The sequence below is a fragment of the Rhinatrema bivittatum genome, chromosome 12 (genome assembly GCF_901001135.1).
Source record: "Rhinatrema bivittatum chromosome 12, aRhiBiv1.1, whole genome shotgun sequence".
In the NCBI taxonomy this organism is placed as follows: domain Eukaryota; kingdom Metazoa; phylum Chordata; class Amphibia; order Gymnophiona; family Rhinatrematidae; genus Rhinatrema; species Rhinatrema bivittatum.
In genome coordinates this window covers 71547286-71573777 of record NC_042626.1, presented here as the reverse complement: position 1 = coordinate 71573777, position 26492 = coordinate 71547286, and the positions used below count along the sequence as shown (strand labels likewise).

The window sequence follows — 26492 nt, the reverse complement described above, 5'->3', positions numbered from 1 at the left end:
AGCTTCAACTATAGCAAACGCTGGTCTTGGCCCCCAGTGTAAATCTTGTACAGGAATTATAGTAACAAAGTAGTTTCTTATAAAGCTGGAAGCATATTTCCTTGCCACCACATTACTGTAAAACTGTCCAGAGTTATTGTAGCAGTGCGACACCCTGCAATACATCGTGATATGCTGTATCTGGTAACCTACGCCGCTAACAATTTAATGGCTAATCTGCCAAACCTATGTCAGGCCCATTCCATGCCTGGAGCAGGACACCTCGCTAAGAGACCTTCTAGGGCTGAAAGCATGGAAATATTTAGACCTAGAATGTAATCATTTGAATGATTTATATTATATGTTGCCTTCGGACTGTAGGCCTCATTCCCTTTTCTTGTGGACCCATGGAAATTGCCTCTAAATTCTCCTCAGGACTTGCCCAGATCTGCAGGTCTCTCCTTTTAGCCCTTTCAATGCCTCAGCTTACCTAGAACAGTACAGAAAAATATTATAAACTGAAACAGAAGCACCAGTCAGTGGCTCAAAGATTCATCCTGTGAGGTACTTTTCAGCCCAGATATTCATGTCCAGGTCCAGAAAGTGCCGAGTGAAGGCAGAAGAGACTTTTAACTGGTTGGGATATTTCACATAGCCTTTCCTCCTCCCTCTGGCCTCACTCCGTTTTACTTGTGCTAATGGATCCCTTCTACCTTCGTTTTTTTTTTTTTCAATGGACAGAGTCGCTTCATTTTTCTGTGCGGTTCTCAAGTTGTGAGGCTGTTTGTGTCCCGCAAGTGGCACTCTCTGTGGATTCAGAGTCAAATACTAAAATGAGATGAAATGTCACTTTACTCGGTATTGCTGAGCATGTTGCCAGCTGGGGGCTACCCCAGTACAGTCTAAGAAACTTGGCACTGGAAATTTAAGACTCTTTGGTCACAAAGTAGTGCTACAGAGCCACAGTTAATAAAACATTCATGGAAAGCATGTTCGTACAGGATTGGCTGAAGTTAAATACAATGAAATGTATTGAGGGGAAAAAAAAATGCTAAGTTAGCTTATACAGTGAGCCGAACTTCTCTCCTGAGATGGTCTGACCTAACTATAGTGCTGAAAACAGTTCATGGATTGGGTTTGTTGAATGGGTCAGGCTTTGAGAATGCTGGTTTCAGACCCTCTAGAAAAGCTTTAATTCTCACACACCGTATTGACAGAGGGCAACCTATTGAAGACCTATTGAGATTTCTGCTTATATCGATAGTTGATCAAGACTGAAGTAGCTAAGCACCTGGCCCATGTTTAAAAGTGTCAGAGATGATGTATCTATTCTGCTATAGAAATATGACCTTGCAGAGTAGCCATTTTTCAGAAATAGTATAAATAGTCTTTGCTTCAGGACACTGGAACCAATTTCTTCTAGAATCAGGAGAAGTGTCTTTGATGCCAAGTTTAAAGCACAACTTGCTGTAGTCAATTACCTTATTCCTTCATTTGTACCCAATTTGATATGACTCACTCTTATTTCTGAGTCTTCAATAGAGGAATAGCAAAACTACTCGGGCTTCCTCCTGAAGCTCATTCATGGGGAACCTTGAGATGGATATTTACCTCCTGGCATTTGTATGGGACAAAGACAAGTCAGTATAACTGCATTGAGGAGCCCAGTTGACATTATGTTGGTTTGACACCTGACTGTTACATTTATTTAAAGCTGAGTTGCCTTGTTTTCATTTGAGGGGGTCTCTCTATGTTCTCCTTCTTTAACACCCTTCCATCAAACACCTCTTCCTTGTCTTGATGAACAAGAAAATAAAAAAAGGAGATTAGAGTCCTGGAATTAATCTGTAGAGGAATTGGGTTGTACAGCCTGCCCCATTTCTCTACAACTGTCCTGGCAGGTAGAGCGCCAGGATAGATAGACGTTTATGGGGAAAATGTGGTAGTTGTCTCTGTGTCCATGGCAACAGAGGTCCTCTTGTGCTGCTTGCAAGTGGACCATTGCATCAGCTGCTCTTGGCTCAAGCATCCCAGTTCCTTGAGGAGTTTGAAGAGGTCATTGCGGAACTTGATGCCAATGAAGGCGTAGAGAAAGGGATTCAGGCAGCAGCGGAAGCAAGCCAGGCTTTTTGTGATATCTTCAGCAATATCCAATCGCTTGCTAGCTTCACAGTTTTGGTTGCTGTTGAAAGATGAGATGGTCTTCACCAGCAGGACAGTATTGTAGGGCAGCTGGAAGACCACGAAGACTATGACCACTGCGATGATCACTTTGATGGCTTTGTACTTTTCAAAGTTTCGAGCCTGGAGCAAGGTCTTGATGATCTGGGAGTAGCAGAAGGACATGACCAGGAGAGGTATCAGAAAGCCGATGACCATCTGAGAGATCTTCAGGTTGGCAATGAAACTCTGGATGTTGTTTGAGGTGATGGTACAGCGGACTGGCTTATCTTTAGCACCCAGAACCTCACTGTGGATCAGATCTGGGATGGAGAGGAAAAAAGCCAGAACCCAGATAAAAATGCACGACAGCTTGCCAATAAACAGTGCCCGGGAGCGGTGGCGGTGGGCCGAGGCGGCCTGGACAATGGCAAAATAACGGTCCAAACTGATGAGCATAAGCAGCAGCATCCCACTGAAGAAGCTCATCTTGTAGATGCAGTTGGCTACTTTACAGAAGTCCCCGAAAGCCCAATATCGGGCCACACTGAAAGCCCAGAAGGGGAGGGTGAAAAGGAAGATTATGTCGGCTAAAGCGAGATTCAGCAGATACAGATCAGTCATGGTCTTGAGTCGCTTAAAATAGATGTAGGTCAGCATCACCAGGCTGTTCCCCAGGAGTCCCACCAAGCAGACGAGGGTGTACATGGCCGGCAGGAACCAAGCACTGAACTTCCGGACATCACTTTTGCTACACTCAATCTCATAGTTGTTATAGTTTGGGGTGATGGTGGTATTGTAGTCATAATCTTCCTCCGTTGTACTGACATCACCTGCACATAGCTGTAAGAGAAGGGGATGGGGACATACATCTGTCAGCCAACCTTCCTACTTACCATTTCTCTAATGTCGTATTGTGAATAACAGCCAATAACAAAATAAGTTAACCAAAGAAAAAACAAGGGAAGAAGTGAAAACCAGGCTTATGCTGGGATGTTCTAGTGCTTTTCAACCATGATCCTATTGAAAATGACCTCACCCTTATTAGACCAAGGTCATTTTCAATAGGGGAGGTGCCCCCTCCCCCCAGCATTTGGCCCCGATTAGTCATCTTGTACAGAAGATATGGTGTCTCCAGATGGATGGATGGATGGACAGACAGACAGATTGAAACAGTTTCCAAGTCGGGTCTGTAAAATCTTTTGTAGGGGTGGAGAAGCAGCTTAAAAGAGAGAGAGAGAGAGCTGACAGGAGCTGCTTCTCAGATACCTGACAGTAGGACGCTGCTGCATCTGCACTTAACCACATCCTGTGGTGTCTACCTGGAACCCTGCTCCCTGAAGCGGGAGGGAGGGAGGGGATGAAAACCGCAGAGAAACATTCACTTTTTACTGACAGCAGCAGCAGCAGCAGGTGAATCACTGAATTTTGCATGCATTTTGCAAGATGCAGGCACCTCTCCTGCTGTGGGGCAGGAATGGGGTGGTGGGATTCCCCTGTGGTTAATTTCTGAGAGTCCTCGCTTCAGTACTTAATAACTTATGGCTCGCTTCAATGTGTTAATGTTGTCTGACACTGCGTGCATGGGTGCTGCTTTTCCATATGCAGACAGTGCAGAAGCGTGCGGATTAGTAATAACACCTTGCAGAGCAGCCTCTGGCACCACTTCCTGCAGTGCTGCTTGGGCATCTGCTATCTGGGTGGCTCAGCCGCCTTGGTGAAGCCCAGCCCTTTGTGCAGCAGTGGGCACACAGCACTGGGTCCCTCCTGGCACTGAATTAGTCCTGCAGACACCCACGCCATTGCTGCCCTGTGAATTTGCACATTAGTTCTTTGAGGCTGTTCACCAGGTCAGAAAGTACTTAGGTGGTGGTTTAGTCTGTCTGTTGGCAACATAAGCTTTGTTGCAATGAACCGATCAGGTTCACACTTGGCGTCAAAGCCAGCCGTGGCCCTGGACTTTTACCCAACTGAAATTCACCAGAACTTGTTCGGGGCTGTGGCTCAGCAGAGACTCATCCTCTAGTACCTAACCCACTGCGAATCCTACAAGGTGTGTCTGTTTCCGGGCTACATCTATTTAACTGGTGTTTAATGTACTTATTAATTTAATATATTAAAATTCTGTGTGCATGTTTATTTGTGTTTGATATACAGACTTTGTAAAAAACAAAAACCCACCCATAATTTGATAGATAAACCCATAAAAGCCATGAAACATCCATTCCATATCACATAAAGGATGCATGTTGCTAGCTCAGCATAGGCATTAGCTTTTCCATAATACCCAGCACTCCTACCCTTATCTATCCTACTATTAGTCTTCCTCAAGTCAGTGTGGATCCAGTGTTTATGCTCTTAATTCTTCGTTCCTCTGTGTAATCCACCTTGGGTCTACCTTTAGGGAAAGGCACCAGGATCAAATGCTTACAAAGAAGTATAAATGCACAAAGCTTTGTCCAAAGCCTGTTATTGATGCTGTCCCTTCCCTAGATTGTGTTTAAGACAAAAGCACTTCAGTGCCCTGGCATGCGTCCTGACTTTGACTGTCCTCTTCATTCTGTGTTTCTTACCTGTAATATATACAGGAGAGGCAGAAGAGCAGTAACTGGCAGGTGCATATCTGTAGAAAAAAAGAACAGGGTATTTTAGGATGGATTCCAGCATGTTAGTCTTGTCCCACCCTAAAAAACTGTACCATGACTATAAGAACATTTATTGTGGAGTAACAAGATAATCTCATTGTACCAGGGCAGTCTAAACAGCTGCAATACGGCAGACTCCTAGGAAAGTGTAGAAACCATAAGGCAACCTGAGGAATGATCTAGGGTCTGGCAGCTAAGATTTAATGCTAAAAAAATGCATTCATGCATTTAGGATACAAAAACCCAAGGAATCTGTACAGTATAGGGAGTGAAGTTCTAAGCACGAAAGAACGAGATTTGAGGGAGTCATATCTGATGATTCTAAGGTAGCCACATAGATAAGGTAACAGATGTTTGGGTGCACAGGGAGAGAGATGGTCAGCAGAAAAAGGGAGGTGATATTGCCCCTGTATAGGTCCCTGGTGAGACCTCACTTGGAATATTGTGCACAGTTCTGGAGACCCCACCTTCAAAAGGATAGAAACAGGATGGAGTGGGGCCAGAGGGAGGCTGCTAAAATGGGCAGTGGTCCTAAAGCATAGGGGATAGACTTAAAGATCTAAACTTGCACACCCTAGAGGAAAGGCAAGAGATAGGGGAGATATGATAGACATTTAAATACCTCCAAGGTTTCAATGCCCAGGAGGTGAGCCTCTTTCAAAGGAAAGGAGGTTCTGGAATGAGGAGGTCATGGGATGACGATGAAAAGGGGTAGACTGGCGTAATCTAATGAAATAGAAGCATGGAACAGTGGAGGTGACCAAGACAAGGACAGGATCTGAACTGAAGAAAGTCATAGGATCTCTGAGGAACTGTAGAGCTGAGCAGTTGGGGTGGATGGGCAGACTGGATAGGCCGTATGCTCTTTTTCGGCCATCACATTTCTCTGTTTCTAATGTATACTCTCCCAGACACTAAAATCGGAGCTGATATTGAACATTATTCAAATAAATCTTCAGAAATCCCGCTTGTTCGTGCCTCCCCCAGATGAACAGACCATTGTATATGGATCCTACCGTTGATTGCTATGTGCTGCCCCCACTACTCTGCCAAAAAGCTTTCATTGACCCCCCCCCCCTTAGCTAAGAGGCTCCTAAGATTTTATCTGTTACAATGGTAGAGTGCAGGCATAGGGAAGGATGGCTTTAAAAAGATGGGAGGAGTTCAGTCTTCAAAATCAAAACTAGACAATACAACTTGAAGTATAAAAAAAAGCAGCTGATCGAGCCCAAGTTGTCTCCTGGGATCTGTTCTGCCTCAGGCTGGGGCCTCTTTACCCTCCAACTGCCCAATGTGATTAATCTGCCTTGTGGCATTGGTTATACACTAAATGTCATCTGCAAAAAAAAGAATCACTGGAGAGCTTAGAGCCTGCTTGAGTTGTCACAATTGCAGTAACTGAATCCTTCCTGCCATGCCCTGTGGTTTAGGTACCAGGGACATGGAAGGTTAAGGTCTCATAGGTTTTGAGCTGTAAGAAACACTCCCTGATGTGTAGGACCATGTGCCTGAAGGCTGCTGGACTCCCTGCGTGCACACGTCCAGTTCTAATTCAGCTCTGGATGCAACAGTCAAGGTCAGTTTGTGATGGCACGCCTGAGTTATGGATGCGTCATCCAGATCTTTAAACCCAAGCCAAACTGAGAAATTGGCTAGAAGTGATCTGCGCGTTCAACAGCTTTTAGGCATGGCAGGGAGCGTGCTGTCCCAGCACACGTCAGCTTCTGGCTCTCACGTTCAGCGAGAGGGAAGGTGTGCTGGGATGTGATGACAGCTAAAGCACTTTCTCATTGTGTCCGAATCTTGGGCCATAAACCTGTTTGAGGGAAAGCTGGATCAAGTCACTATTTCTGCACTGAAATATGTTTGTTTTTTTAAGGGCACCTGATTGCTTTGGGTCTCTAGTATCAGCAGCACCTCTCATGCTAGGAAGAGAGGCTTCCCCCTTAACCAAGCCATTCACCCCAGAAGCTTCAGTGATGCTAATTTTGAAAATATCACTATAATTGCTGAAGGCTGCAGAATTTCCACTCGCTGGTGTGGATTCTGGGCAAGTCAAAAGCTCTGCCAGCAGCCCTGAAATAGTCCCAGTGTAACAAGTGCTTGGGGGCACAATGAAAGTGCTCCATCCCTTTCACTATACTAGGACTTCCCAAACAGAGAGCCAGTGTGACCCCACTGTAGGATTTGAAAATTCACATGACCCAGAGGATGACCAAAACAACTTAGGCAGGGTATGATCCACCCTCCCCCCTCCCCCTCCCCATACTATAGCTGAGGTTCTCACTCAGGGCTTCCTACTACCACAGGAACTCGTGCAAGAGCAGTGAGTGCATGCTGGCTCAGACCTGACACTGACTTTCACTGCGAATGCTGCAGCTGCTCTTGCTGACATTTGAAGAATACTGACATGTTTGTGATCCTATCTGGGGTCTTGCTCCCCTGATTGGGAAGCCCTACACTATACAGACCTATGTGCAAGCTTATACACATCTGACTGTTACTGCACTGCCATCTGCTGGGCAACCTATGTACCGCTTACGTGCATGATATGGCTGTCCTGGTGCCTCCCGGGCAGCACTCCAGTTTCCACCAACGCATATGAAACGAGCATCATGCATTTTGAAATAAATACACATTGGTAATGGTCACTTTAAAACTGAGTGTAGGAACTGTAGAAAAGTGTATAGAAAGCTGCATGGCAGAGTGACTGCTTCTCTGGAAGACTGGGCATGTCCTGCACTATCCTTCCCTTGGGTGTTCCCCACCTGCCTTAGTAGGATGTTTGATCTCCCTGCACCCTGGTGAAAATGAAAACCTTGCCAGAGCATAGACATTGAGATCCAGTTAAACCCGTGGAATGGGATATTGAGAAGGGATGAACGTTTTTCATATATTAGATTTCACTTCATGAACTGGGTGCAAACCCCGTCCTGAAATCCGTGCGTAGAGCCAGCGTTCACATACAGGGCTGCCTGTGCATGCTAATTGATTTCGGTAGGGGATAGTACTCGAACTGACCTGGATAAGCAAGACATCCTGATAGGACACTGATAGTGACCCCTGCCGGCCTTAACTATGCCAGCCGTGCTGTAATTGAAGGGGCATTTGGGCAATGCGAGAGCCCCTGGATTCATATAAAATTGGCAGTGAGCACAGGGCACCTCCTTCCCTTCTCAGTCCCAGTGAAAGAAGGATAATGTTTCTCTTTCTGATTTTACCCCCTCAAGATACTGGGCTTGCATTTGGGCCCCCTCTTCAGTCTTTTCCTTCTGTTTCCTCTGAGTAGACCTGCATCTGTTTCCTGTCTTGGTTATCTCTCCCGTGCAGCCGGCTCCGGATGTGACCGGGGCAAGCCCTCCCCAGCCTGGACAGCCAGAGGTGATGTCTGAGGGGCAGGTGGGACACGGGGCATGATGTGCCTGCTGAAGGGACGGAGGAGAGGCTGTTTGAGCTTTAATTGTATATCTGCTGGTTATATTTGTCCACATGACAGGGCAACCAGACTCCGTTACCCAGCATGAAAGAAGCCACATACTGCTGCCATGTGCAGAAGCAAGCGAGCAAGCTGACAGGAAAATGGAGAAAGAGTTCAAGAAAAAGGGTCTTACCTGTGGGTGGTTGGCTGATCTTTATTTTACATGTACAAAGAAACGTCCTGGCTACAGGCTCACTTATCTAGCAGCTTAGGATTCTAGTCAGTGACATGCCACCAACTTCCTGTGGTTCTCTTCCCCTATCCAGCCATGCATCTCCATACCTCAAGCCTTACTACCTGCACCTCCACCACCACCACCACCTTTCCCCATATCCCAAACTGACAGGGTCTCCAGCTTCCAAGGCCAAGGAATCAGCTGCGTTTATAAAACAGATAAAAGAACAGGCTGACTCCTTCACGAGAGGGCTCTCAAAGTACTCTTAACAAAATCTAGACTAACAAGAAGTGCATTTACAAAGAACAATAAGGCTCCCCAGGTGAGGTCTTCCCTGGGAGCTCCATGTCCTCTTGGGTTAGACAAAAGCCTTTCCCCCCCTCCTTATCTGGAGTTCCATTGCCTGCCTGAGCAGAAGATCAGTCCTGCCAAGAGCTGGGCTTGGGTACCTGAAATCACTGGGGGGCTGATCTTGCCCCAGTCAATGCACGAGCCTAATGCACCACTTGCGTGGTTCTGTAGTGGGTTGGATTGAAAGAAGACCAGCGGTCCATCAAGTGCAATCTTGTCATGATTGCCTGACTTCTCTTGCTGCATGGTTTGGTTATGGTTCTTTTATTTATAAGAACCCTAGGCGACTAACAATAAACCATACATAGTAAAATACATAAGATAATGCATAAAATTACGTAACATAAAATATTGTCTGCTGCTGAATTGAAGGAAAAGGCTACAATAGCTCTCAAGACATGAGTGAAACCCCAAATGTTTTTATATTACATAGGCGATGGTAAAGTGCCGCTGGAAAGCTCTATAAGAAAGAAAAATGCATGAAATGGACCCAAAGACCCAGCAGAGCATCCCTAGTGAGATACTGGAGAGGACCACGAGCCTGGCATCAGAAGCCAAACTAGACTCAGCTAAAGATATGATCGAAATGATGTTTCCTATAGGCTCAAAAATATCGAAAATTGGTACACTCGTGGTGTTTAAATAAAATTTCCCAGCTCATGATGACATCGGTGGAGCTGTAAGCAGTGCTTGTTTTTGTCTTTGCTTCGGTAAATGATTCAGAAACTGAAAGAGGTCAGTGCTAGCACTGACATATGAAATTAAAGCTGCTGACACTTAGCTTTATGGCTGCCTCTGCCTGAAAGTGACTGAGGGATCTTCTGCCTCCCTCACCCTCACAAATGGGATGTTCCATCTTGTATAACGCAGCATGTCCTTCATCCATCACCCATACATCCTGCTCTGTCTTATAAACACTGCGGATCAATAAAGTCAAGAGGCCACCAATGAAGAGTGGGTGACTCGCCAGAATGATGGCTATTGACACAATACCCTTATTAAATAAACATACACATGCTTACTGTGACTCCTACATCGCTCTAAGCTTCAACAGCAAGAGGTAATGGAAAAAAGGATTTGCACTCATAAAGAGGGGAGTAGCTGGCTTGTTACGGCGGTTACTACCCCAAACCAAATATGCCTGATACTTCACTTTCAATGCATATACAGCATAGCTCTCTGCTTCAATGACAGGGGAGAAGAATAACTGATACTTCACACATCCAGCAGAGCTCTCTGCTACAACGGCAAAGGAGAAGAAAAAGGGTTCGCACTCAAAACGCGGGGAGTAGCTGGCTTGTTACGGCGGTTACTACCCCAAACCAAATGTGCCTGATACTTCACTTTCCATGCATATCCAGCATGGTTCTCTGCTGCATCGGCATGGGAGAAAGACTGATACATCACGCATTTCCAGCATAGCTCTCTGCTTCAACGGCAGGGGAAAAAAAAAAACAAAAAACAAAAAACTGATGCTTCACGCATATCCTGCATAGCTTCAACGACAGGGGTGAAGAAAAAAAAAGGATTCGCAATCACAAAGCGAGGAGTAGCTGGCTTGTTTCGGCGGTTACTACCCCAACCAAATGCGCCTGATACTTCACTTTCAATGCATATCCAGCATGGCTCTCTGCTTCTACAGCAGGGAAGAAGAAAAAAAAAAAAAACCAACAAGAGCTGTACAACATAGTCTAGGTAAAACAAATAAGCATGGGTGTAGCTTGCTTATCGCGGCGGTTACTGCCCCTACTACCCCTAACTAATCAAGCTAGATATTTCACTTGCATGCAGCTCCATCACTGCTCTCTACATTAATGGTGGGGGTGGAAGGGGAATAGAACAAGGAGCTAAGAGTAACAGATAAGAATGAGAGAAAAAATGTGTGAGGCTTGCTGGGCAGACTGGATGGGCCATTCGGTCTTCTTCTGCCGTCATTTCTATGTTTCTATGTTTCTATGTTTCTATACACACACATATAAATACCCTCCCCCCCCTAAAAAAAAAAAAAGATTGCTTGTGAATGTCCCCTGGGATTCTAACCAGTGCAAATCTGATCTTGTGAATTTTGTAGAATTTGCTTTTCCATGATTTTTGCTCTCAGCACCTGCTTTTCTGTTTGGGAATAAACCGTGAGACTTGTGGTAGAACCTGAAAGGGAATCTTCTAGAGGAAAGACAGTGAGAGTTCACCAGTGAAGCTGTCACATTTCACCTTGTACCATGCGACTGATCTGGGTTTGACGGCCGGGTCCGTCTTCCGCTTCTCGATTCAGCCAGGACTAGGGATGCAGAGAAGGCAGCACTCCTGGTGGCCAGGCTCAGAGTACCCATGAACTGGGCTCTAGTGGGAACTGTGGACTGTGACCCTGGCTCAGGCTGGGCTAGATGGGAGCCAGGAGAAAGTCAGAGCTAAAGACAGAGAGAACCCTGGGCAGCTGGAGATGGAAGTTTATAGTTCAGGTAGCCCTGGCAGAAGCTGATTCTGATTGAACTGGAGACTGCAAAGTCTCCCCATCCTCAAAAGTAAAAATATAAAAGTTATCATCTATGCATTTGAGACTAAAACATTTCCTCCTGGGGAACATGCAGGTAATTAGAAAGATGGCAGGAGACCCTGACTATCTGCCATGATGGCAGGGGAAAGCTACTTGAAGTAGCTTAAGGTCTCTTGAGCATTTTGCAGTGTTTTGAGCTATGAACCTGGGAAGTAATTATTATTGTCCATTTCAGTGTGCATGTATGTTCAGAATGATGTCAGGCATGTGACCTCGCTACTGCCCTGCAATCATGCACTGGCGAACTCCCTTCTGTACAGAGGTCAGTGGAGGATTGCCTTCCCAGGCACATGAAGAAGCAGTTGGCCAAACAATATTACAACAAACCTAGAGCAAGAGAAACCTTTGGTTTGTACAGCCCTGAGCTCCAGCTCATAGTGAAGAAAGGAACAGCAAGAAAGGAAAACTTTTCAGTGCGAAATTCCTGGAGACCACAAAACCAACCACCCAGCCTCTTGGGAAACCTTCACCTGCCTGGTTTAGAGTTTTTATACTGTTAATAAAAAGCTCGAGAAGACACCAAAACATCTGCTATTAGTTTGGAAATTCTGTAAAACCAAACTCTAAATTGTAAACCTAGAGAAAGGGAAAAGGGTGAAAAAGCTGGCGCTTACCGCGGTCTGGGGCCATGATTGTGAGCGGGTGGCAGGCGTTCTCTGAGTGAGGAAGGGCTGGTTGCTTCAGTCTTAGCTCCCTCCTCTTGTGGTAGCGCAGAGCCGCATCACCCCATGCAAGCTCTACATCTCTCCCTTCCACCACATCCCGCCAACCTCAGCTGCTTCCTGTGGCTGGAGAGATTTTTCTGAGAGAAAGTAAAGGTGGAGAGAAGAAGAGGTGATATCATCTCTTTCTTGAAGGAAAGGAATAGCTCACATTTCACTCTCGCTGTACAGGCTCCCCTTTTACTTTCTTCTCCATTTGGCGAGACAGAGATGAGGAAGGTAGGTGCAGAAGGAGAAAGAGAGACAGGATGACCGACAGAGCTGTGCACCACCCACGTGACCTTCAGGACCCAAGGGCAGAACTATCAGCTGAAAATGAATGAGGGGCACTGAGCCCCATTAGGATTCTCCTTCTGCAGTAGCCGCCCAGGGGGAAGTCAGTGGAAGTTTGTTCCCTGCTCTGGTTCACCTGACTTTGGTCGGTGGCATTAGAAGCGCTTGCTGCGGCCAGCGTGTGCCCTCACATTGCGGGCTGGGTGTTTTCCAGCTTCCTGCTCTGGCTGATGGTGCCTGATGATAGCGCCACACGGCAACCAATCTCAGTTGTATGGGTGGAATTGGTCGGCTCACCCCCATGGGCGTTGCCGCTGGAGGTAGCATTGCACCTTCCTGTATGCATAACCACATGTTTTTTACTTTCTCTTCCAGCTGCATTCAGTGTTCGGGCAAAACTGTATTTCACCTAAAATACCAGCAAGACTCTTCTTCCAGTCATAGAAACGTAGAATCTGGGGACGGCTTTCCCCTCCATCCCGAGCGATTCAGCATCCATTCTGTCCCCCCACCTCCTCCTCCAGAAGCTTCTTCCGTGCGCCCCCTGAGTCCTTCCCCTTGTGGAAGGTCCTGATTTCTGGCCTCCCAGCCCAGGGCCACAGGATGCGCTTTATTTCCCGCTGTAAAGCCTCCTCAATTTCACTCATTTATTTATGTACAGGATTTGGATTCCACCGGGATCTTTGCTTTCCCCTTTGCACTTTCTCTGTCTCCGGTTTACTCAAGGTTTTCTTTCCCCTTCCCCTTTGCTCATTTTCTCCCCCTTGCCTTCCCTTCTGTTTTTCCTCATTACGTTCTCGCTCTGCTTATTTCCGCTCCAGTGTCTGGTGCGAGCGGCTGTGGGGATTGGTGATGATGCAGTCCCCACTCTCCCTTAGGATCTCTGCTATGAAGGCAAGCTTAGGGTCATTACCATTCAACTGGGGAGTAAACCCACCGGGAATTCATTCCCCTCTTCCCCTGTGCTAAGGGCCTCGGTTAGCAGGGGATTGTCTCCCATTTTGTACCTATTGGGTTCATTTGCTCCTTAGTAAAGTGTAAGGGTCAGAGAACATGGGGCAAGAGTTAGAAAAGCGGGATTGACGTCTTGCCTTTATCTCTGTAGGTCACATAAACAGCTTCAGATAATGGAAAAGCAGCACTGAAGAACAGCACTCATGCCCAGTATCATTCAACTGAGGCTCTTCAGTCATCCAGCTGGCATGACTTTCCTTTTTTTTCCCCTTCCTATGGCATCAACCGCGATCTGTGGTGTTGCACCAGGAAGTACGTTGGGCAGAGACTGACTGGGCCTGCTGTCAGATTCTAGAGTTGTATGTTTAGTTTTTCAATGTCTTGTGTGAGGAGTAGCAGGTGCATGAGCCCTTAGTCCTGCGGCGTAGTTGATGCAGCCTTGGGGGGTGAACCCCCGAGGCCTACTCCAGCAGCTGGCGGACGTACCCTCTAGTGGGACAATCTGGAGCTTCGCCTTTACCAGCCACCTCTTCCTTGGATTCTGGCAGCTGGCAGGTGAGTTCCCAGGACGGATGTGGTAACTAGAGTCCAGAGACACTACAGAGTCAGAGCAGGCAGCAGGTTTAGCGGAGTCAGAAAAGGGCCAAGGTCGGGGCAGGCAGTGGGCAAGAATAGTAAGGTCCAGGCGGCAGGCAATGTGGTCAGGTCCGAGGGATCATACCAAGGGTGGACGAAAACACAACTGAAGACAGTGGACAGGACAAATGAGGAAGACAAGGCTGGGCGAGGCTGAAGTGGATGACAAAGCTGGATGAGACTGGAGAGGAAGGTAAGGCTGGACGAGGCAGGAAATCAGGAATGCTGCAACACGCACTGCTAGACAGGAAACCGGTTGCTGAGGCGAATTACTGGAGTTGCGGCTGGGTTTAAATACCCGTGCGATGTCATCAAGAGGTGCCGAAGTTGAGGTTTCCCGCCACGGGACCTTAAAGATTTAGAGCGTCGCGCACCTATGGAGCAGCACAGCAGAGGAAGTGAGGCTGGCAGTGTTCATGCCGCATAGGATGGTCGGTGGCGTTCTCGGATGGGAGCATCCTGGGGTGAGTGCAGTGGCTCACGGAAGTGCTCCATGATCTGCCAAAAGTAACACTTTGTTTTCATCTTCTCTTTCTTTTTTTGCTTCTCGGCCTAGCATGGAAGGTGGAACTAATAATGTGTTTAACATGTACAATATCTACTGTTGCATGCTGCTGTCCCAATGATCACTGACTGATTCAGATTTATTTGGTTATGTAAATGTTTGCCTCCTGAAAGTAACATACGCGGTGGCAGGAAAGCAGAACAGAACAAAATTTTAAGGCTGTGACCTTGGGCAAGTATCCCCAATAACCTCATTAGTCTCCCCACTGGATGCTGTTCTGTCCTGTGTAGCCATTCACTCTGAAGATGAATCCTTTAAGTGCTGCGATTAGCACCAGCGAGAAAGAGAGAGAGATTTTTCATCAAACAACGCCATGCGTAAAGATGACCCGCAGCCATGCCATCCTGGTATTTGATCCTTTCAGATCTCACATAGGCAGCAGGGCCAGAGGAGAGCTCTGTGAGGAGGATCATTGAGTGGCAGGAAGTGGTGTTGGTTGGTCAGAAGGGCGGACTGGGCCAGTAAGATAACAGCTGGCTTTACAGCATGCTCTTTTTTTCAAATGAGACATTAACTCAAGGCTCAGTCAACTAGCAGCACATTAAGAATGCAGGCCACTGTTATTTGCAAGAGTAAGACTGCTCTAACCGGTGTTCAGTGCTAAATTCCAGCATGTGTTGTGCAATCTGACATCTGCCATGGCTCATTCTGTAGAAAAAAACTTAATAAGGCTGGACAGATCTCTTCTTTTTAGAATGCATACATCCCTTATTAAACATGCTACGGGGTAGTGGGCAAAATCACTTTGCAAATGATAGAATAAAATAAAGTGATATATAGTGCTCATCGCAGAGAACATATCATTAATACTTAACCTACTTTACTGGCCTCGTCCATCCCCAGCCCCCTACCTCCACCCCCACTATTTCCTGTTAAGCTCGTGTGTGAAACCTGCAGCTTAAGGGAGAGTGACCGACTTATTCCTTTTATGTGTCGATTGAGTGAGATGCAAAGTCAGGTGTCCCGTTGGCCCCTGTGCTGAAGCCGGGACTCAGCATCTCTCCTCCTTCCGTCAAGGAAAGAGCCACCAGCAACTTACTGCTGCAGCGAGAATGATAACCATCTTCAGTCCCTGCCGTGGAACGGCGCCAGTTTCACCTTCCCCTTATAAAAGGAGCACTGGGCTCTTGTTTTTGTACATGGGAGCCTTCCTTGTTTCAGGCTCCTGTGACCTATGTGCCATGACATGGCAGGGACTGAGTGGAAGGGCTTGAGCCATGGCATGGCTTAGCTGGAAAGGCTCAGGCCCGAAGCAGCTCGTGCACTTAAACAATTAGACAGACGCAAGCCGCTTGCTTGGCATCTTGTAAGCACCTCCTGAGCTTTACCTTCAGGGCACTTGGCCTGGAGAGTAAAGCTAAAGAGAAGGCAGAGTCAGGGAGAAAAGTCCTCCTGAACAGCGGCCAAATAATGTGCAGGTCATTGCAAAGGCAGGAGCAATTCTTGTGGGTGCCAGGTCAATCCACTTGGATGCATGGAAAAAAGGCTAACAAAAAATATATAAGGGATCACCTTATATAGCTGAGTGATTTCATACATTTCATGACCAACTTTTGGGATGAACAATCCATTCATCAGGTCCTCCAGAATGCGCACTGTTTGGACCTGAGGTAGGGAGTGGTAACACCCGAAACCAGTCAGGAAATGTATTAAGTTAGTCCAAAGTTTTTTTCTGTTCAAAGCTGAATTCAGGAAGAAAAAGGCAGAAAGAATGGGTGCAGAGCAGAACTGGGACATTTTCCCTTACCATTCACCATGCAAAAAAGAATATTCAGAGCTTAGTGTTACCTCAGTGACGGTGACAGAAACTCCCTCCACTGCAAAAAAAACACACAGAGCACTTATGTAGCAAACCTGCCTTATCATAACAGCACTAACCGCCAGGACTCGCATAATAACAACCGTACAGGCCGATTCAGTAAAGTCCGCGGGAGAGCGGGTGCACCAGCCACTCGCCGGTGCGCGCAATTCAGAATTTAAATTAGGCCTGGTGGTAAAAACGGGCAAAAGGAGCGGCGGCTGTCAGCGGGTTTGACAGCCGACGCTCAATTTTGCCGGCGTCGGTTCTCGAGCCCGCTGACAGCCACGGGTTCGGAAACCAGACGCCGGCAAAATTGAGCGTCCGGTTTTCGACCCGACAGCCGCTGGCCGACTTCCAATTTTTTTTCCTTTTTTTTGTTTAACTTTTCTTACTCTTTGGGACCTCCGACTTAATATCGCCATGATATTAAGTCGGAGGGTGCACAGAAAAGCATTTTCCCGGTGCCGGAAGAAATTAGCGCCTACCTTTGGGTAGGCGCTAATTTCTGAAAGTAAAATGTGCGGCTTGGCTGCACATTTTACTTTCTGAATCGCGCGCTATTAGGTTCGGTGGGTTGGACGCGCGTTTTCCGCCCCTTACTGAATAAGGGGTAAGGGAAAACACGCGTCCAAGGACAGGTGAACAGTGCGCTCCGTCGGAGTGCACTGTACTGTATCGGCCTGCCAGTTAGGGAAAGGCAACACTGCAAATATAACACCGGGCCCTAGAACACTAATACATCTCCTACTGGAAAAACAGAAGAAGCTGGGCCATTACTGATCCCTACACAGAGCCTGCACGCCAGCAGAATGCTACACTTCAATCGCACATGAACACGGCCAGAATACGTGACTTCAAATTAGATACAGAAATATCCAGACAAAAACTGAGCTGCAACCCCCAGCAGCCGACCCTGGAGGCAGTGCAGCAGTGGAGAAATAGAAACTGAATTGCATTCGCTCCTGTACTGTGCAAAAATACAAAAAGATATCAGAGATGCCCATTCCCAAATCTGAGTGAGAGTACAAAAGACTTCCTGCAAAAGAATGAGCAGGAAAAACTTCACATGGGCATGCCGCAGCTTGCCGGACTCCCACCCCCGCACCCCGACTCTGCCCCATTACAAACAATGTCCGTAATGCTCTTTACTGAGTGGATAAAAATGGCTACAGCCATACAAGCATGAACTTAAATATAAACACACAGAAATACTTTATACAAACTTCACATTAACCGTTTAAAAGAGTCTGGCCTGCACCCCCACTAGCAAAGACTTCGTGCTGTTACCCCTCCCCCGCTTGCTGCCTCTATCCCAGTGAGGCTGCAGCTCCGGGAGTGCCGCTGTGGCCACTGCCGCTCCGTGCAACGTGCTGCCGCCTCACCAAACCCCTGGCCGGCCTCGCAGGCCACGCCTATGTATTTATGCCAGGCCTCCATTTGGCCAGCCCCAGACCGGTCACCATCTCAGTCTGTGCCATCCCTGGCATAGATCCATCACCCTCCACCCATGAATAGGCTGACAGCAGCCCCCTTCAGGTGCTCCCACAAGCTTCCCCCTATGCGTAGTCTTTGGTGCCCGGACCCTCCCCCAAACACCAAAGCATCCCCCTATGTGCCGGTGAGGGCCCTGCCGCTGTTAGCTACAGGCTGTGACAAAGTGCCCACCCACAACCCCTGCCCTGTAGCGCTGCTCCCTCGTCCTCCATCGGCTAATGTGCCACCGCTGCTTCTCCTACCCCACATTGTTTCTCAGCCCCTGCTGCCTCGCCCTTTCTCATTGGCTCCTGGCTTAGTTTTAAATCAAAACAACCACCGAGCTATAAAAATCCCAGTGTTCACACGAGAGAAAAACAAAACCAAAAATAGGGATATAATTTCTTATAAAACATCTATAAAAAACTATAAAAAGGAAAAAGGATCAGAACTCAGCGCTCAGTAAGTTATAATCTACAGGCTCTTGCCCACAATGGGCTGCAACCAGTATCATATATTTGAGCACAAAAGGTATTTACCTCATATACTTTTTCTCCTTTCACAATCCTGTTCAAAGCTTAATTTTGGAAAACTTTTTTAAAGCCAATTCCTTTACCATTTACCGTCTACTATCACTGAGCAATATTCCAGAAGAATTCTGAAACACTTATCTGTAAAAGCTCATGCTACTGATGTTTCTTCCTTTAAACCGGCCGCAAACCGCTAACCACCAAACATATTCAAACCCAACCCGGCATTGCCAATGTTTCGGCACTTGCTGTGCCTGCCTCGGGGGAGCTGCAAGAGTCTGAAAAAGAGCACAGAAACATAAAATCAACGTGCTGAAACAAACATCATCACAATATATACAAATATGTCAAAAAACATTAACAAAAACTACCCAGAAGTTTCTCTCCTCACTTGAAAAGTTTAAATGGATCGCTCCAACATGGTGGAAAGAGCCTTGTTGTGTTACAGAACAGGATAGGAATTGGCTTTATATCCCTATTTTTTGTTTTGTTTTTCTCTTTAGTTTTAAATCAGACAGGGCCACATACTCCCCACCCTTCCCACCTCGAGCTGGCTGTAGCCTGCCTGTCCAGCTATGAGGCCCCTGCCTCCATTGGCTGGGCCTCCTATTACCCTGGGGTAACAGCAGTAAGATCTGTTGTGCACGACTACCAGGCCAGAAATGTAATCTGATCTGACACGATACGGACCTGCACCAGCACCCAGAGCTTGCGTTTTGTTATTGTCTTCCTGTGCTTTGTAATTCTCTCTTAAACATAGAAACATAGAAAGGATGGCAGAAAACGACCAAATGATCCACCCAGTCTGCCCAGCAAGCTTGTGCCAGTATCTGCTGCACTGTGCAGGTGACCCCCAGGCTTATCAGTTTCTCAGAAAGTCAGGGCCCTCCGATGCTGTTTGAATCCAATTTCCCTTAACCATTGCTGTGAAAGCAGAGAGCAATGTTGGAGCTGCATTAAAAGTATTAGGCTTAGTGACTAAGGGTAGTAAGTGCCGCATCACCAAGTTACCCCCATGTTTATTTGTTCCCCAACTGCAAAGGTCGGGGCTCTCGTTGGATGCTGTCTGAATCCAATTCCCCTTTTCCCACTGCCATTGAAGCCGAGAGCAATGATGGAGCTGCATTAACAGTATCAAGGCTTATTTGTAAGGGTAGCAACTGCCACACCAGCAAGTTACCTCCAGTTACCCCCATGCACTCTTTTCTTTATTTCCATCCTCTGGCCTTTTTGGGATCCACAGTGTTTATCCCATGCCCTTTTGAATTCCTTCACTGTTTTCGTCTTCATCACCTCCTCTGGAAGGGCATTCTAAGCATTCACCACCCTCTCCGTGAAGAAATATTTTCTGACATTGGTTCCGAGTCATCCTCCCTGGAGTTTCATTTCATGACCCCTAGTTCTATTGATTTCCTTCCAACAGAAAAGGTTTGACGATTGTGCATCATTAAAACCTTTCAGGTATCTGAAAGTCTGTATCATATTTCCCCTGCACCTCCTCTCTTCCTAGGTATACACATTCAGATCCTTCAGTCTTTCCTCATAAGTCTTCCAATGCTGACCTCTCACCATTTTGGTCGCTCTTCTTTGGATCGCCTCTATCCTGTCTTTATCCTTTTTGAGATATGGGCACTAGTATTGAACACAGTACTCCAGGTGAGGCCTCACCAAGGACCTGTACAAGGGCATTATCACCACCTTTTTCTTACTGGTTATTCCTCTCTCTGTGCAGCCCAGCATCCTTCTGGCTTTAGCTATCACTTTGCTTCACTGCCTTCAGATCGTCAGACACTATGACACCAAGGTCCCTCTCCCAGTCCATGCACATTAGTCTTTCACCCTTCTTCACATACAGCTCTTTTGGATTACCGCATCTCGGGTGCATGACTCTGCACTCTTCAAGCTTTCTTAAATCACTTTTTATTCTCTCTACTCCTTCTATCCCTTCTGTCATTCACTCACAAAGATATTGAACAGAACCGGTCCCAACACTGATCCCTGTGGCACTTCACTCAATACCATTCTTTCTTCGAATAGGTTCCATTTACCATTACACGCTGTCTCCTGTCAGTCAACCAGTTTGCAATCCATGCTTCTACCTTGGCACCCACTCCCAAGCTTCTCATTTTGTTCACAAGTCTCCTATGTGGGACCGTATCAAAAGCTTTACTGAAATCCAAGTAAATCACATCCAGCGTTCTTTCCTGATCCAATTCTCTAGTCACCCAATCAAAAAAATCATTCAGATTTGTCTGACAGGAACTTTCCCTGGTGAATCCATGCTGCCTCGGGTCAAGCAACCCACCGGATTACAGATACTTCACTATCCTTTCCTTCAGTGGTGTCTCCATTAATTTTCCCACCACCGAGGTGAGGCTAACCGGCCTGTAGTTTCCAGCCTCTTCTCTGCTACCACTCTTGTGAAGCGGGACCACCACCGCTCTTCTCCAATCCTGCAGCACCACTCCTGTTTCCAGAGATGTATTGAATAGGTCCTTAAGCGGACCCGCACTAGTACATCAGAGCTCCCTCAGTATCCTGGGATGAACCTCATCCGGCCCCATGGCCTTGTCCAGTTTCAGTTTTCCCTAGCTCTTCCCATACATTCTCTTCTGTAAATGATGTTTCATCTACCCCCATCCCCATCTACAGTCTTATCAATTAGCGATGGTCCTTCTCCAGGGTCTTCTTTAGTGAACACCAAACTGAAGTATTTGTTTAATATTTCGGCCATTTTTCGTCTCTCTCCCCACATTGATCCTTTTCAGTCTCACTATACCACTTCAGACCTTTCTCCTTTCTCTGATGTATCTGAAAAATGTTTTGTCACCTCGCTTTACCTCTTTGGCAATCCTTTCTTCCACCTGACTTTTTGCTGTCTTGATTTCTTTCTTCGTCTCCCTCAGTTTCACCAGATATTCTTCCCTGTGTTCCTGTTTTTGGGATTCTTTATATTTCTTGAACACTGTTGCTTTTCTTTTATCAGCCACCTCCTTTGAGAACCAGATCATTTTTTCTATTTCTCCTACTTTGGTTTACTTGTCTAACATATAGATTTGTTGCATTTGTAATTGTTCCTTTTAGTTTGGCCACTGCTGTTCCTTCCCTCTCATTTTCTCCCAGTCTTCTATTTTTGAAATTCAAAACTCGGGTCTTCGTGTGACTTCTCTGTATCCTACTTGCAATATCAAATGATACCATTTGATGGATCACTGGTGCTAAGGTGAGCACCCACCCGAATATTTGAGATGCTGTCCCCGTTTGTGAGCACTAAGTCGAGAATAGCTCCCTCCCTTCTGGGTTCCATTACCATTTGTTTGAACAGAGCCCCTTGCCAGGGCATTCACTATCTCTCTGCTTCTGTTAGGTTCCACAGAAGGGATCTTCCAGTCTCCATCTGGCAGATTAAAATCTCCAACAATCAGCACTTCTCCCTTCTTTCACACCTTTTGGATGTCTTTGATCAGATCTCTGTCTAGTTCTTCCATTTGAGTTGGAGGCCTATAAACCACTCCAATAAAAATGGATGCACCATTCTTGTTTTGTTTTTTTTGGATGGCCCATAATGCTTCTTCTCTACTGCCTATTCCTTGCAGTTCAGTTGCTTGGCTATTGTTTTTGGCATAAAGAGATACTCCTCCCCCTTTATAAAGGATATTCACTGATTTATTTTTTCCAGGGGGAGAGGTACCCTATTTGCCGGCATATAGGACGCACTTTTTTCCCCTCAAAATAGGGGAAAAATAAGGAGTGTGTCCTATGCACCGGTAATCAAAATTAACAGCGTCCGGAGGTGGGGGTGGGGGGTGAGTGTTGCGGTGGCGTCGGGGAGCGAGGGTGCGCCGCCCGATTGGCCGGTGCTGAGTTAACTGGGCTTGCCGAAGCGTGGCTTCCCCAATCAAAATCAACAGCGTCGCCGCGCTTCGGCAAGCCCCTTTAACTCAGCACCGGCCAATCAGGGAGCATTACCGGTGCATAGGACCTGCAGAATCGCTCCCCGATTATTTTTTTCCTTAAAAATATGTATAAAAAAGGGGGTGCGCCTTATACACCACTGTGTGCTATGCGCCGGCAAATATGGTAATTTTCTTTTAGCAATCCCTGAGTAGGAGCTGAACCCTGGCTCCCCTGCTTCCGGGCCATTGCTCTGAGCACTAGGGCTACAACTCCACTCTTCTCACCACTTTATGTCTTACTTTGGCAGCACAGGGACAGTTTCAGGCCAAGAAAGTTTCCTGAATCTCAGAGACAGAAACAGAAAGAAAGGAAGCGATGTTACCAGGTTCCTTGTTAGATATATTGTATTGTAGCTTCCTGTCCTTGGCGCACGTGAATCTCTTTTTAAATCACTCTGTGACTGCATACAAACAAAGCTTTCTGCAGAAATGCAGTTTTCTGCTGTCATTTTTGAAGGGATAAAAATTTTCTCTTTGACATCCTGTACTCTGCCCAGATCTTCACACACATTTGCATAGATTCTTTCTTTTCTGCTTTGAAAAACACTCCTGGCTTTTAGCAAGGCAGTGTTTAAGCTGTGATCTCTACCAGTCTCCTTAAAGCCAGTGTCATTAATTACGTTGGAAAAGTAATCCCTTGCATGCATGCATGGGCCCTTTTGAACAGGGCTGACCCTTCAATTTCTACCTGATCACTCCTCCTCCTGGGCAGCTGTCCTGACTCTGTCTGTCTGTCTACAAAACTCAAGTAAGCATGGGACGGTGATAAGAGCTAGGGAGGGAGAAGGCCAGAGAAGGAGTAGTAGCACTGCCTCGTGGCTCCCTGGCCTAAGGAAGGGGCTAATCCAGGCCTGGGTTTACCCTGTTGCATGCAGGGCCATGTTCTGATGGTCTCAGGTAACTCAATGGCACACTCGGGATTACAGGTCCCTGCATGCAACAGGGTAAACGCCAGACTAGATTAGCTCATTCCTCATGACATGGAGCCAGGTGGTAACTCCAGTGAACAGGGTCTGCAGTGGACAGAGGCAACAGGACTGGCTAAGAGGCTGCAGTAAGAAAACGTGAGTCAAAAATGAGCACTAAAATGTAGCACATAGTTTCTTTATTTACATGCTGATCACCGAGTTAACTCCTGATGTGAAAATCCAATGCAGTAAAAAGGTGCACTAAGAAGGTAGGAGAGTTATTTTATTTAATCAAATTCATGACTCACTTTCCAGATTTAATTAAAAGTTGCCCCAAGTGATGTACAAAATCATGACATTAGACAATAGAAATACAATAAATTAAACATAAAACAATTAAACTACAAAATAGACAGATGCACTGCAGCCTCTCTGATATCTCAGGGTCAATGATCTGAACTTATCGAAGCCACAACCACAACCGCCTCCACCTACTTCATCAGTCATTTCTTCCAACATTGCATTCAGTCGGTTTCCTCCCTAACCTCAACGGGAGTTCATGCCACAATTGATGAACAATCATGGAAAAAGCCATATTTTGAAGCCTAACCTGATGGTAAGCAGTGACCCTCAAGGACCTATTGGCACACTGCCAACTCAACTGGTATTTTCTTGGAGGTGGGCACTTCCCTCTCACGATCTTAAAAGCCAGCACTTCTATCTTAAATTAAGATAAGTGCATTAACTATATTACCATTGTGAACTTCAAAGGACTGGAGGCTCTGCTCTTGGACAAGAGAACAGCGCTCCTCCCTCCATCCCTCCATCCCTCTTCTCCACTAAACCACATTCCACCCACCTCCTCAGCCACTCGCTACTCGGTGGGGGAATCAGGGGAGGGAGGGGACTCTCTAGTCTTGGGGTGGAGTTCCTCTGACTCAGGGTCTCAGACCCAGGTACCCCAATTATTTAAGATTGCAAATTGAACGTCCGGGTCAGAGATGGAGAAAAGACAACTCACATTTCTGGAGCTAATATTAGTCTATGGTGCTGTGCCAGGGTGTGATGGGCCACTCTATGCCCAGGAGCAGAGGCAGTGCAAGAGCATTAGGTGCCCTAGGTGAACCTTCGCTCTTGTGCCATTCTCCTTAAACACCTGCCTATCGGTGGCCACTCTGGCACAGCATCTCCCTCATTCACCCAACTTCAGCATCCACCTCTCACCCTCTGCCAAGCCCTGCATCCCCCTTTCTCCCCTTCACTTCCTGCTCAGCTCACCAACATCACAAAGAAATCTCTTTGGCCCCCTTTCTGCAGTGCCCCTCATCCTCTCTTTCCGCCCCACCCTCACTTTCCCTCTCGCTCCACCCATCCAATCCCCACAACTCTTCCACCCACCCAGCTTCCTCGCTATCCCGCACATCTCCCCGGCATCCATCCTGTGATCTCTTAGCACCTGAAAGATTCTGGGGGGTTTTCCGTGCCCCCCGCCCTCTCTCCAAATGTTTGGCACCCTAGGCAACCCCCTAGGTTGTGTAATGGAAGAACTGACCCTGCCTGGGAAACCCGTGTCCAGGACTAGCACTAGCCCTGCTCTCTCAGTAGTTACAAAGCATGAGGTAAGCCTTCAAGGCTTTAACACATCTCGCTGCTTTGGGAGAAGCCTCCAATAATATGGGATTTCCAGGGAGATGCACTAATTTGCTTGAACATCTGTCCAGTGCTTAACAAGCTTGTGAAATTGTGCGTAAAGCTTTAGCCCACAAAATAATGTGCTTTTAGCTGAGTTCAACTTATTACTGGTTCCCTGAACAGGCCAAGGGATCCTTATCAAGTAGCAGTAGAAGAAAAAACCCCAGACCTGTTTGTGGCCCTTGAGGACTAGAGGAACTGTCTCTGCTCTCCGGTCCCTGTGGTCAGAGAGCGCCTGCTCCTGCACTCGAGAGAGGCACAGTAAAACCAGGCAGGGTTCAGAGGCGCTGCAGTGTGAAATGTACTGTTCTTCTGCCGACCACCCTCCATACTGTCCCTGAAATGAATAAAACTGGACTCCAGCAAACCCCACATACGTGTTAAGCCTCAGAAAGACTTATCCTAAGCACCAGCTGGACATTACCCCAGCAGCCACCAGTTCAACCCAGTCCAGGCCCAGTCAAGAGCAGTGGCTCACCACTTCCAGACAGCTGGATACGTCGGTACTTATCTCCGGACCTTTTGTTATTTTGCCCCCTTTTTGTCTTGGTTTTAAGTGCCAACAATCGTAGCGCTGGACACTTAACTCCAGCGCTGACCCAGTATTAAGCAAGGTCTGTGTGTGTCGGGGAGCGCTGCTTAATGCCTCCCATTTGTATGGGATTTCCGTCTGAGGGCGCTCAGCAGTGCTCTCGTTTAGGGACTCACATTTTCTGCACGCTGCGTTCGACTCAACGCGGCGGCTTTCAGACCATCTGTAATCCAGGGAGGCTACAGAGATGCATTGAAGCTTTCTGTCCTCTCCGAGTCAACCTGTGTGAAGCAGCTGCCAGGTTCAGGAAGGTCCCAAGCAAGGGCTCCCCCCAAGTTCTTACCCCAGATCATGGGACATAGAAACATAGAAACATAGAAATGACGGCAGAAGAAGACCAAACGGCCCATCTAGTCTGCCCAGCAAGCTACGCACTTTATCCATTTTTTTCCCCTTTTTTTCTCTCCCACCTGTTACTATTGGCTTCCAGTACCCTCCAGCCCTAATTCCCCTCCACCCCACCACCAATTTAGAGAGCAGCGCCGTATCTGCATCCAAGTGAACGTCCAGCTCAATTAGGGGTAGCAACCGCTGCAACAAGCAGGCCACACCCTTGCCCCATACTCTTACCCACCCCTGTTTTTATTTTTTTGTTTTTTTTTGGAGATAGCAGCCCTCCATCCTTCCGCTCCGTGAAGGTGGAACACCAACTACTGGACATGCGTGTGACTCAGCCCTAGAGGACCGAGGCTAATAGCCAGCGCTGGGGATTCCCAGCCTGCCAAAAAGTCCTGGGGTTTTCTTTCTTACCCTTTGGGTCACAGAAAGAGCAAAGGCCACACACTTACCTTTTTCTCGGTGTAAAACACGTCTTTTGCTGATTGCTTGAATCTCTTCTCTTTTTTCGGAGTTTTGTTTTTTTTTTTTAAAGGGGGAAAGGCAAATTTGCCAGTACCAGAAGAGAGCCCCCTCCTCCACCCTCTTCTGCCACACGCAGATAAAGTGCCGTCCACTGCAGAGGCTTTACAGCAAAATACGAGGCATTCCACACCTCACAATGTTTCAGAAGCTCCTAGGTGCCTTCATCACCTTGCATTCCATACCCTCT

At 47.0% G+C, this 26492-nt stretch overlaps 1 protein-coding gene across 6 annotated transcripts; it reads right to left on the bottom strand.

Annotated features, from left to right (window-relative positions):
• Window positions 1–641: 641 nt before the first annotated feature.
• CCR7 (C-C motif chemokine receptor 7) lies at window positions 642–26492 on the bottom strand. 6 transcript variants are annotated; one of them, XM_029573091.1, is made up of 6 exons: window positions 26233–26492; window positions 18306–18574; window positions 16281–16309; window positions 11957–12144; window positions 4713–4762; window positions 642–2982 (listed from the first exon to the last, which is right to left on the bottom strand). In XM_029573091.1, exons 4-6 carry the CDS (start codon window positions 11970–11972, stop codon window positions 1906–1908), a joined length of 1143 nt encoding a protein of 380 aa, XP_029428951.1. In that variant the 5' UTR covers window positions 11973–12144; window positions 16281–16309; window positions 18306–18574; window positions 26233–26492; the 3' UTR covers window positions 642–1905. The 6 variants fall into 6 exon arrangements, with proteins under 6 accessions (XP_029428951.1, XP_029428950.1, XP_029428952.1 ...); XM_029573090.1 differs by having other exon boundaries at window positions 11957–16309; XM_029573092.1 differs by lacking the exon at window positions 16281–16309.